Source organism: Hemiscyllium ocellatum, chromosome 5 (genome assembly GCF_020745735.1).
Source record: "Hemiscyllium ocellatum isolate sHemOce1 chromosome 5, sHemOce1.pat.X.cur, whole genome shotgun sequence".
NCBI lineage: Eukaryota > Metazoa > Chordata > Chondrichthyes > Orectolobiformes > Hemiscylliidae > Hemiscyllium > Hemiscyllium ocellatum.
In genome coordinates, this window is record NC_083405.1 from 26,007,708 (window position 1) to 26,020,692 (window position 12,985).

Consider the following 12,985-nt stretch of genomic DNA (forward strand, 5'->3'; position numbering starts at 1 on the left):
GGAGTTTGTTATAGCCAGCATATCCTGAAAAGCAATAGCTTAAATCATTGTGCCTCATTCCTCCAGTGACAAATTTAGGCCAGAGTTTGCTGGTGAACTAGTTAGATTCGACCTCGGAGAGCACTGCAGTTAGTTAGAAACTGTGCAGTCCAAAACAGATCCAGCCAGGTGCTGTGGTCAGACAGAGAGTAATATAATGGTCTATTTAATGTGTTCCATAAAAATAAGGGAGCCAACAATTCATTCAGTTTTCCTATTTTTCTATTCTAAAAATTGATCGGTGTAAATAGAGTCATAGTATTTTTATTTTGTTATTAATCTCTTGTTGCTCATCATTGTGACAGCTCAAATGGACATCAGAATGCTAAAACAAAGACTGCTCCATTGTTGTTGCAAATCCTGATGCCTGGTTAATTTCACTCTAACAATTTGTCTTATCTGAGGTATCTTGTTTTTTTTTAAATTTTAAACAAAGTTATTGCAGTAAGTTAAAACTTGTTAGAAAGAGAAGTACCAAAACTATTGTCTCCTTATATACACCACCATATTCCCACATGTAATGCAGCAAAATAAATGGATTCTGAGGTCTGAAATGAAAGCAAAATCAAGATAATAAGCTGAAATATTTCCAGGGGAATCCTTTTTTCCACCACGTTATACCAGTGACTTCACTCCTAATCTACTCAGGTAAGGTTATCATATTGACCTGACCCAGTTTATAGAATCATAGAAACAGGCTCTTCAGCCCAACCCACCCGTACCAACCAGGTTTCCTGAACCAAATTATTCCCATTTGCCTGCATTTGGTCTGTAGGCTTCTTAACCTTTCCTATCAATGCACACATTCAGATGTCTTTTTAAATATTGTAACTGTACCCGCCTCTACCATTTTCTCTGGCAGCTCGTTTCATATATACATCACTGTCTGTGTGAAAAGCTGCCCCTCAGATCCCTTTTAGATTTTTCCCCATCTCACCCTAAACTATTATGCCTTCTAGTTTTGGACTCCCCTACCCTTGGAAAAAGAGCTTGGCTTTTCATCTTATAGATCTTATAGATCTTTTCGTCATGATTTTATAAACCTCTATAGGCTCACCCCTCAGCCTCCTAAACTCCAGAGAAAAAAATATCCCAGCCTATCTAGCCTCTCCTTTTAACTGAAGCCTCCCAGTCCTGGTAATATCCTTGTAAATCGTTTTGCACCCTTTTCGGTTGAATATCATCTGCCGTACAATAGGCCAACCAGAATTGTACACAGTACTCCACCCAGCTAAATGTTGTGCAATTATTTACAAAATGCATTTCCAGCAAGTTACTTGGAACAACTTATTTCCTGATAAACGATAGACTAGTATGAAAGGGATTTGTCCAATTCACCAAGGACTGATTTTAGGAAGCCTTTACATCTCCCATTAATGGACATACATTTTAAAGTAAATCAGTCCAATTAGTTCATGCGTCAATAAATGCTTTAGAGTGTGAATTCCTTTCAACATTGAATAACTCCTCCCTGAGGGAGACTCAGAAGCCAAAGGGTACTGTCGGATTGAACAGGACGGTGCGGAGTAGAGATCCTAGCACCTTCCTGGTTCTCTCTGATTAAGTGCAAAGCAGGAAGACTTAAGAACAGTCTTTTTGCCTGGATGCCAACCAAGTCCCTTAAGTGGCCTCACTTTGCTGATGTTCGTCAGCAGCTCCTAGAGACTGCACCATGTGGTAGGGAGCGTGGTGGGTAGATACCTGCTTACTAGGAATTTCATCTAATGGAAAATTAAAATATATCATTTAAAATAATTAGGAGAAAATGTCCACTATTTTCGAATACTTGGCAGCATCATTCCTGAAGAAGGGCTTATGCCTGAAACGTCGAATCTCCTGTTCCTTGGATGCTGCCTGACCTGCTGCACTTTTCCAGCAACACATTTTCAGCATCCAATATTATTAAATCTATGAATGCTTCTGTAATTAATTGAATGAGTTAAATAAATCAATTCTTCCCCTCCGAATTCGCTTCTCAGCAAGTGTGTAAGTGTTAGAGATCTGGATATTGTACTGATGAACATGTGCCTGAGAATAATTGTTCTGATCTCATAATGTGAAAATGAGCCACTATATATGTAAAGAGAATGCTCAGGTTTGATTTGAGTTAACTTGACAACTAGGTACTGAAGCAGGGGATCCAAACTCTGGGTGATCTGAAGCCATTTCTAACTGATTACAGTAATGTCTAGCCAACAAGCTCAATTACTATTAATCTAAAATTTTATTGGTTGGAGGAAAATTCAAATATGCTTGACTGTCAAAAGACTTGTTTTATTATTTAATTGAGCTTCAAGATTTCATTTAAAATGTTAGATTCAGTCAGGAAAAATGTTACCCTCAAGAATTCCTTTAAATTTAATACATTAAATTTGCAGGTTTGTGATCAAGATAGCAGTATATTAAATATTTACCTTCGATAGAGAAAATTTGACTGACCGACTGGGTACTAATTTTGACCACTCCAGCACATCTGACCACTTCTGAGCCAGCTTATCCTGCAGTAACGATTAATGAATCAATATCTTTGTACACTCAGGATCACCCTTGATAGCAATGGCGTGGAGCTGTTCGAATTTTCTCAGCAAGGTGGAGTGGCACTGAAGTATCAGGAAATTAAAGCATGCCATGAGTAATCCTGAAATTTCCCTGCCAATAAGAAAAGTGTAGATGCCATAATATTATTGCACAGAAGTTATCAGGAAATGCCAGGCCACATATTTGTAGTGATACTAATTACCATCCACATTTCATCTGGGATTTAAAAAATTTTTTTTTCTTTAATGGCAGCAAACAGTCAGAGGTTAAAGCTGTAAGAGAACAAAATCGAGATTCTGTGTTATCATAACTGATTTTTGTGAGTTTTGAGAAAATTGTATTTGATTTTTTTTATGTCCATCCAAAATTAAGGTTAGTTTAATATATTCCCTTGTGTGACTAGATTGCATTTTATAAAGTAACCAAGTTTGTTTTCTTTCCTCTTGTAATGTATTTGGATTATCATAAACAATGATCAAGCTGAACTGTAACTTGGTTATGAAAGCTGCGGAAAAGATGGCTGCTTTTGGTGTTATGTGGTTTCTGTGCTGGAGGTTTGTGGAGGCATTTGCATAATTTTGGGTACATTAATGACAAATGAATCAATCAGTTCATCGTAAAAGTAGCATCTTTTGACCAAATTCTAAAACATTCCGAAATAATCTTAAACTGATGTGCGTAAGCACTGAGACATTGTTAACTGAACACTAGATGGCTCCATAGGTGGTGTAAGCACGCTGTCACAATTGCATTTCTCCAGTATTATTTTCGGATTAAAAACACATCAGACCTGCCAAGTCTAACATCATCTTTGAAGAGAAAAGCAGGGTTAATGTTGTTGAGTATTTCGAGTATTTTCTGTTAAAAATTACACACCAGGTTGTAGTCCAACAGGTTTACTTGGAAGCACTAGCTTTTGGAGCGCTGCTCCTTCATCAGGTGGTTGTGCAGCAGGACCATAAGGCACAGAATTTATAGCAAAAGGTTTCAGTGTCATGAAGCTGAAATGTAATAAACACATTTAGATTTTTAATATATATTTCAGCCTTATGACAGTGTAACCTTTTGCTATAAATTCTGTGCCTTATGGTCCTGCTGCACAACCACCTGATAAAGAGGTAATCCTTTCAAATAAACCTGTTGGAGAATAACCTGGTATGATGTGATTTTTAACTTTGTCCACCCTTGTCCAATACTGGCTCCTCCTGTTTTTATTTTAGATTTTCAGCATCCTTACTATTTAGTTTGTACTTTCGGTCTTGCCAATAGTTTGGCAATATAATTGAGTTATTAGTAAATAGCACAGAAATAGAATGTTTTGTTGGGCATGTAACCAATTGTCCAATGTTTTTTCTCATTTGTCCTTTTATCTGTAGAATCCGTTTGTGGGCTGCCTCTAGTCCTGTACCACCAGGGTAGCTATTGCGAGTCTTCTCTTGCCAATACCTTTGCCTCTGTTTTTCCCAGATCTGTTTTTAACTGTGGCTCCACCCTCAAGCTCTGTATTCCTACATTATCCCCTCACTCACTCACCTCACCCGATGCTTCCCGTTCAAATATTCATGCCATTTCCTTTTGAAGGTTAACTGTCGAAGGTGTTTTCACCACTCTTTTAGGAAGTGCATTCCAGATCACCATAACTTGTTGTATAAATGTTACTATCCTCTTGTTCTTTTCCTTGCTCTGGTTCTTTTGCATGTTCTGTGTTCTCTAGTTACTGACCCTGCTGTCTGCTGGAAATAATTTATTCTTCTTCACTCTATTGGCACAGAGATTTTGAGAATTCTTTTTTAGTGCCCATATTCAGTATGTTTATATGTGATGAGTGTGTGTTTTCTTACCCACAGAGTGGTTATCCCAATTAAATAATTCCATCAGCAAGTTTTTTTGAGTAAATAGAAAGGTAGTTTCCTCTCACACTCTTAGCTCAGATGTTTGAAGTGTGATGCTTCCCATGCACACACAAAGATTAAACACATAACAAATACAGATTGATTTTTCTCAGTCAAATGCTTATAGTTTCATAAATGAATTGATGCTTTAGTTGAAGTGAAGATCTTGTAAAGCAGGGAATTCTCAATAAGGTACAAAGTTTCTTGTGGGCACCTTTCCAGGAGGTTGGTACTCTGGTGAATGCTACATTGAAACAGGGAGCCGGCAATCATTCTCCTGCTTTCAAGTTATCGATGTTTATGATCTTGATTGATTCAGCTGGAAGTCATCTCATCGATGGCTTTCTGAAGAATAGTTTCTCGCTACTTTGAAGGTTGGCCCTTTCCCAAATAACATGGATGGTTACGTTCATTTATACATCCTCTGTTGTGGATTTCATACCTTCAGAGTTTAAGACAGCCACTTTATTTGTATTTGCAAGACCCATTCAGTTGATAATGCTCTTCTACAAACATAGGAACAAGTTACAAGAGTAGGCCACTTGACACTTGCAGCCATTCCACCATTCAATTAAATCATAGCCAATCCAATTTTAACCTCAACTGTATTTTGCTGCATATCTCCAGTAAACTATATCCTTTGGATATAGGCCTAGTCAACCTAGCCTTTACTTTGACAGTTTGCTCAATCCAGGTATTGTCTGAACTGCGTTTAACACATTAACATCTTTCTGTACGTATGGTGGCCGATACTGTACACAGAACCTTAGGTGTGGCCTCACTAATACCCTGTATAACTGAATCATAACCTCCCTGCTCTTGCATTCAATTAGAGACATATAGCATTGAAGCAGACCCTTCGGCCATGCCAACCAGATTTGCTAAACTGAACTAGTCACATTTGCCTGCATTTGGCCCATATCAATCTTAACCTTTCCTATCCATGTACCTGGGAGAAAGTGAGGACTGCAGATGCTGGAAATCCGAGTCAAGGATGTGGTACTGGAAAAGCACAGCTGGTCAGGCAGCATCCGAGCAGCAGGAGAATTGACGTTTCGGGCATAAGCCCTTCATCAGGATCATTTCTCCTGCTCCTCAGATGCTGCCTGACCTGCTGTGCGTTTTCCAGCACCACACTCTCCACTATCCATGTACCTGTCCAAATATCTTTTAACTGTTGTAATTGTAAATGCCTCTACTACTTCCCTGGTAGCTCATTTCATAGACATACCACCTTTTGTGTGGAAAAAAAGTTGATAATTACATTCTATTGGCTTTCCTGATTATTTGCTCAAACAGAATACTAATCTTTTGTGATTCATCCATGAGGCCATCAAGATCTCTCTCCATCACAGAGCTCTACAACCTCTCGCTATTTTGATAGCATGCATTTTTTTTATTCTTTCTGACAACATTTTCCCATATTGTACTCCATTTGCCAGATCTTTGCCCAGTCACTTAACCTATCTATTTATAGGCTCCTTCTGACCTCTTGACAACTTACTTTCCTACTTTGTGCCATCACCAACCTTAGCTACCATACCTTTGGTCCTTTCATCCAAATTATTTATAGAAATTGTAAAGAGTTGAGGCCCCAGCATTGACCCTTATGGCACGACATTCAGCCAGCCTGAAAAAGACCCATTTACTCCTATTCTCTGCTTCCTGTTAGCAAACCTATCTTCTGTCCATGCCAATATGTTACCGCCAATGCCATCAGCTTTCAATTTTCGCGATGACCTTTAATGCAGCACCTTATCAAATGCCTTCTAGAAATCTAAATACAACATTTTGACTGGTTCCCCTTTTATTCACAACACAAGTTACTTCTTCAAGAACTCTAATAAATTAGTTAAACAAGAGTCCTCTTTGATAAAGCTATATTAGCACTGCCTGATTACTTTGAACTTATCTGCATGCCCTTTAACAAAGTCTTTACTAATTGCTTCGAACAATTTCCTTATAACAGATGTTAAACTCAATGCCTGTAGTTTCCTTCTTTCTGCCTCCCTTTTTGAATGAAGGAGTTTTAATAGCTAGTTCCAATCTAAAGGAACTTCTTCTGAATCGAATGAGTTTTGGAAAATTAAAGCAACACATTAATTATCTCACTAGCTACTTCTTTTAAAGCCCCAGGACAAAATCCATTAGGACCTAGGGACTTGTCAACTTGCAATTTCAATGATTTACTCCATATGATTTCCCTGGTAACTGTACCAAGACTTACTTTGTTAACTGTGTTCTTTTTAAATATCTGAAGAAACATTTTTTTTATATTTTTGGCTAACTTTCTCCTGTACTCTAATATTTCCCTCCTGATTAATATTTTAGTATTCATATGCTTTTTTTGTATTCTATACAATCTCCTGACCTGCCACCAATCTTTGTACAATTATATGTATTTTATTTGAGTGTGATCCTATTTTTGGTGGGCCCATCCTTTAGAGCTTTCTGTGATTTGTTAGAATATATCTATTCTGTGCTTTCTGGAATATCCCCTTAAATGCTTGCAACTGTATCTTTATAATCCTATGCTTTAATCTAAATTTCTAGTTCATTTTATCTAGTTCTGCTTCCACAGCCTCATAATTGCCCTTATTTAAATTCAAAATAGTGGTCTTGGATCCACTCTTCTCTCCCTTTTAACAGCATGTGAAATTCAGTCATTTTTGCCTGCTTGGCTATCTTCTGTAACAAAGTCTCAGAAAACTGTCCCCGGTATTTGAACTGAGGTTTACCTTTCCTTGGAATGTTTGACAAAGTCACTGCTAATAGAGAGTAGAATCAATAATGTGCATTGTGGGAGTAAAACTGTTGGAGCAAACTATTGCAACAGACACAAAAGTAGGAAAGAAATATAACTTTTCATCAGGAACGCAAGTTGCAGAAAATTAAACGAAAATCATGTCATTCTGCTTATTCCAAAAACTTCCTTTCATTTGAGTTTGTGTCTATTTGGATATTGCTCTACAGTTACGTCAGGGTGATCCCAATTTATGGAGAATTTTGGTTTTTTGATATTAGTGATTATATAGAATTATGAAGTATACAACAGTGAAATGGGTCATTCAGATGAATTGGTCTGTATGAGTGATTATGTTGTGCATAACCTTAAATCTGTCTGACCCATTGAGTTGATTTTGTAATCATTTGTGAAGTTCTAGAAGTACAATGGCATTCAACAGCATTATGTTACCCTACACTGCACTGTCCATTAGTACCTTTTCCTGAATAATTTAGCAAACTGCTGTAAACATTTAGTTTACTTTCAATTTTAAATTGGTAAGTGTGAAGAACTGTGAATGAGAAATTTAACACTGATGAATTCTTCTTCTTTATGCATTCAGGTTCACTACAGCTACTGATTTAAAATTTATGATTTAATGAACCAGGAGATACATGTATGAACATGAATGCAATTGGTTTAGCACTGCAGTTCTCACAGTCCCCACAGTTTTTACCATTTGCTTCTTTTCCAGGAGCGGATCAGCTTTAGCACAGCTATATGGGACATCAGCCACTATGGAGCACCATCATTTCAACCATGCTGTAATGATACTGCAGAGTGAGGTAAGCACAGCAGAAGCACTGACTCTAGGCAAAAATGAAGAAAAAAAGGCCGCTATTTGCAAATGCAATATAAAGCGTCGAAGGGGTATCGGTTTTTAATAAACATGGTTGCTGAACTGCAAAATACCATGGATTATAAATTATTGTTTTATGCATTTATAGCATGAGAATTTATAGTGTGGTAATTATTAAGCCTAACTTTAATACCAAATAGATATGCATGACTGCCTACTCTATGCAAAACCCTAGGAAAGCTAGAGTTTTATTACAAATGAAAGTTTATGCTTACGAGGATTCTTTAACGGGAATCAAGTTGATTAGTGCCACACAATTGGTTTGTTATCCAATAATTTATGCTACCACATTTTTTAGGAAAGCACAGTGTCAGATGAATTGCTTTCCCCATATACCAGTGATCTTTATTCATGTATGAAACAGTGATACAAGTTCTAAGCCATTACTTCTTACAAGTTGTAATTTAAATAGATATTTTTATTATTGAAATCTATGCGCAAAGTTAACTGATAAGAAGAGCATTCATTCTCACTCAGAACTTCACTTCCATCATTGCAGTAAAGCCCAATTTCCATTCTTGCAACGCTGGAATTTTCAAGAAAGACATATTAAACAATTTTTTTTAAGAAACTGTTATTTGGGATCAACTTGGAGCTCCTCAAACCCAAAAAACATGGCAAGATGTTTAAATCAGAATTGTGGGATGGCTGATCATTTTCAACAGTTTGTCAAATTTATGCAATGAGCATGTCAGCAACCAGCAAGAAGTCTGCAATGTTGTCAAGTGATGTGAACATGGATGGTAGGATCCCTTTTCATTTATTAGCTATGTTTAACTAGGAACTGAAAAAACTTTATTGCCAACCTTACTGGTCATGTGCAAAATGGTACAGTGGCAGAATCTTCACCCACTTCCCCTGACCCTGGAACAATGTGGGCATTGGTAAGAACATTAGGATTATCAAATTAGATCAGAACTGAGGAGCTTTCTGCTGTTGAGAGCAAAATGTCCCATTTTCAAGTTATGTGTTGAATGGTGATATGAGATTCGAGCTACTGAACAGCGATAGGTCTGTGTTCCTGCATTAATGTTCTCCTTGTTATGTAATCTCATCTCATTGATAATGTAGTTTCCCAATCTCAAACCTGCTGGACAGATTCTGACATGAAAGTCAATGCGGTAACCTGGTCTCCACCACTCACCAAAATCTCATGATCCTTTCATGGCAACGCATGGGCAGCAACCACAAACACCGCTTTTAGATCCGGACCTTCAAGTCCCTGTTGGCAAAGCAAGGCAGTAATGAGTGGGGCGAATACAATGAGCCATGCAGGGCAGCTGTGGAATGCCAGTGATTGACCAAATGCATGGCTGACCTTTAAAAAATGTTGCTGGTGCCAGTAATCCCAGAAGGTCCTGAGAGTAACTTTAATTCCATGTGTTCTAAATGGGACCACACAATGAGCAGGGTGTCGTAGAGTTATTGTGGACAGTTAATTAAGTGAGTTTGAGAAGATGTGGGTAGTTCTTCTATAACGTGATGGTTGCGTTCTTGTGTAATTCCGCATGATAGAAAAACATGCTGTAGAAACAGCACTTAAAGTGTTTGCGATGTGATCGCGTTGCAGACAACACACGTTTTACAAGTTTGCACTTGAGAAACAGTGTGCCCAATTCGTCACTCGCATTACAGCAAATTTGCGTTATCGAAACGTGTGTTATAGCAGAACGGTAACTGATTTGGATGTGAACATTGGAGGTATAGTTAGTAAGTTTGCAGATGACACTAAAGTGCAATGGGAGCTTAATCAGATGGGCCAATGGGCCGAGGAGTGGAAGGTGGAGTTTAAGAATACAATAAAATCCCTGCAGTGTGGAAACAGACGCTTCAGCCCAACAAGTCCACACTGACCCATTCCCCTACCCTATTCCACTACATTTCCCCTGACTAATGCCCCTAACCTACACATCCCTGAACACAATGGGCAATCTAACATGGCCAATCCAGTTAACTTGGGCTGTGACAGAAAAACTGGAGCACCCGGAGGAAACCCCCGCAAACACGGGGAGAATGTGCAAACTCCACATACACAGTTGCCCGAAGCTGGAATTGAACCCAGATCCCTGGCGCTGTGAGGCTGCAGTGCTAACCTCTGTGACACCGTGCCATTCTCGTTAATTTAGAAAAATGTGAGGGCTGCGGTTTGGAATGGCAAATCAGGGATGAACTTATACATTTAATGGTAAGGTCCTGAGAGTGTTGCTGAACAAAGAGACCTTGGAGTGCAGGTTCATAGCTCCTTGAAAGTGGAGTCGCAGTTAGATAGGATAGTGAAATGGGCGTTTGGTTTGCTTTCCTTTATTGTTCAGAGTATTGAGTACAGGAGTTGGGAGGTCATGTTGTGGCTGTACAGGACATTGGTTAGGCCACTGTTGGAATATTGTGTGCAATTCTGGTCTTCTTCCTCTAGGAAGGATGTTGTGAAATTTGAAAGGATTCAGAAAAGATTTACAAGGATGTTGCCAGGGTTGGAGGATTTGAGCTATAGGGAGAGGCTGAATAGGCTGGAGCTGTTTCCCTTGGAGTGTCGGAAGCTGAGGGGTGACCTTACAGAGGTTTATAACATCATAAGGAGCATGGATAGAATAAATAGACAAAGTCTTTTCCCTGGGGTGGGGGAGTCCAGGACTAGAGGGCATAGGTTTAGGGTGAGGAGGAAAAGGTATAAAAGGGACCTAAGGGGCAACGTTTTCATGCAGAGGGTGGTGCATGTATGGAATGAGCTGCCAGAGGAAATGACGGAAGCTGGTACAATTACTAGATTAAAAAGGCATCTGGATGGGTATATTAATAGGAAGGGTTTGGAGGGATGTGGGCCAAGTACTGGCAAATGGGACAAGATTAGCTTGGGATATCTGGTCGGCATGGACGAGTTGGATTGAAGGGTCTGGTTCCATGCTGTACATCTCTATGACTCTATGACCTGTAGTATGAGAAAAGTTGTTACGGCTTTCAAAGAGAAATTGTTTGTGAAACTCTTTAAAAAAATTACACTTGGCAAAGTTCTGGAAAGATTTAGCCCTGTTTCTATAAGATACTCTGCATCTCATGATTTCAGTATTTACCATAACTGCTATAGAATTATTATAAATATCCTTTTTTAAAATCTATTTCCACCTTTTCCCCAGGTTTCCATAAAAATCCTATCAGGAAACCTTGGTGAAAATTCAAGATGGCTCTTAGGGATCATGTATTTGGACTGAAGGTCTTCCTGTCATTCATTGTATAACTAATTCTGTGTTTTTTTATTCCCCAAAATTGTACTCTCTCCACTTTGTTCATATAAGACGACTCCTCGCATTTTTTGTCCATACTGACAACTGTGTCTTTGTGATGTTTCTTGCTTCGTCAACCTGTTTGATAAATCTCCTACGTTATTCTGGATCAGTGGTGCTGGAAGAGCACAGCAGTTCAGACAGCATCCAAAGTGCAGCAAAATCGACGTTTCGGGCAAAAGCCCTGATGAAGGGCTTTTGCCCGAAACGTTGATTTCGCTGCACTTTGGATGCTGCCTGAACTGCTGTGCTCTTCCAGCACCACTGATCCAGAATCTGGTTTCCAGCATCTGCAGTCATTGTTTTTACCTCGTTGAAATCTCCTACGTTAGCCATGTTAAAGAGAGTAGCTCATGTGTGGAATGAACTTCCAGAGGAACAAAGACATTTATATAAGCACATGAATAAGAAAAATTTGAAGATCTGAACTAAGAAGAGCAGGTGGGTTTGAGATTATGGTTGGTATGGACTCGTTGGACCAATGGATCTGTTTCTATTTGTATGACTCTATGAACAGTGGCCACTTCCCGGGGTTACACTGGGACATTTATCGGGGATTGTTATGCCAACAATGGAATAAATGTGAGCAGGGTAGAGTATGGGGGAGGTGTGCACTGACAAGGGTTATAAGGAATTTTGGACCACAGATGAAAGAACAGGAGAGTTACTGAAACCGTGGATTGGGTTGCCGATGCATTCTTAGAATTTGAAGGGAGGTCTTTGTGCCCACAGAGCACATTAAGAAGGGAGACCCCCTCTGCCTAATATAGGTCCATGCAGGAAAATCTGCTGAGCTCGCCACAGTGTTGGTTAAAAGTGGCTGTGGCTGGATGAGTCCCTCTGAGTGGGAAATAGTTGCATAAACAATGGATTCAGTTAGCTTATTATCATGTTGCTCACCCAGCATCTCCCCCAATTACAGGCTGCTTGGTGGATTTAATAAGAAACAATATTGACAAATGATAATGTGGAACAACCATGGAAACCATTAAAACAACATTCAGTTAGGTGTTGTAATATATGTTCTGCTAAAAGAGCAACCTAAACATTAGTGTAATCCAAGGATTTATAACGAAGTAAGTAACAACTGAGAGTCTGAAATGAAGCACATGGTAAGTACATTGTTATGGACCTGGCCAGACCCCTCAAAACATTTCAAGAAGGTAGCCCAGATGCTAACTTTTGCTATTTGTTTTAAGTAAGTGCACAGTGGACATTCTAGGAGAGAATTAGCCAGTCAGACTACTTTGTTTAAAAACAAAACAGAATTAATTTAAAAGATTGCTGAATGAAATATAAAGAACAGAAGTCGGAATACCAAGTAACTTATCCTGGCCGGCTATCCGGACAAAATGATGCTGTTCCAAAATACTTGCAACAATCCTAATAAACACTCCGTGGCACAAAAACTAAAATTAAATAAAGAAGCAGGCTTGAAGTTAGAGGGAAAATAGAGTGGCAGCTTCTTGCACAGAACACAGCTGAATTCAATTGACTAATCTAAACAAAGGTGGGTGGCACAGTGGTTAGCACTGCTGTCTCTCAGCGCCAGAGACCCGGGTTCAATTCCCGCCTCAGGCGACTGACTGTGGAG

At 39.0% G+C, this 12,985-nt stretch overlaps 1 protein-coding gene across 1 annotated transcript in view; it reads left to right on the forward strand.

The window, feature by feature from the left end:
* pde11al (phosphodiesterase 11a, like) overlaps nucleotides 1–12,985 on the forward strand; it is a 295,860-nt gene that overhangs the window by 228,444 nt on the left and 54,431 nt on the right. The window contains exon 14 of the mRNA XM_060825345.1: nucleotides 7,949–8,039. Coding sequence (XP_060681328.1) covers nucleotides 7,949–8,039 — 91 coding nt within the window. The remainder of the gene's footprint in view (nucleotides 1–7,948; nucleotides 8,040–12,985) is intronic.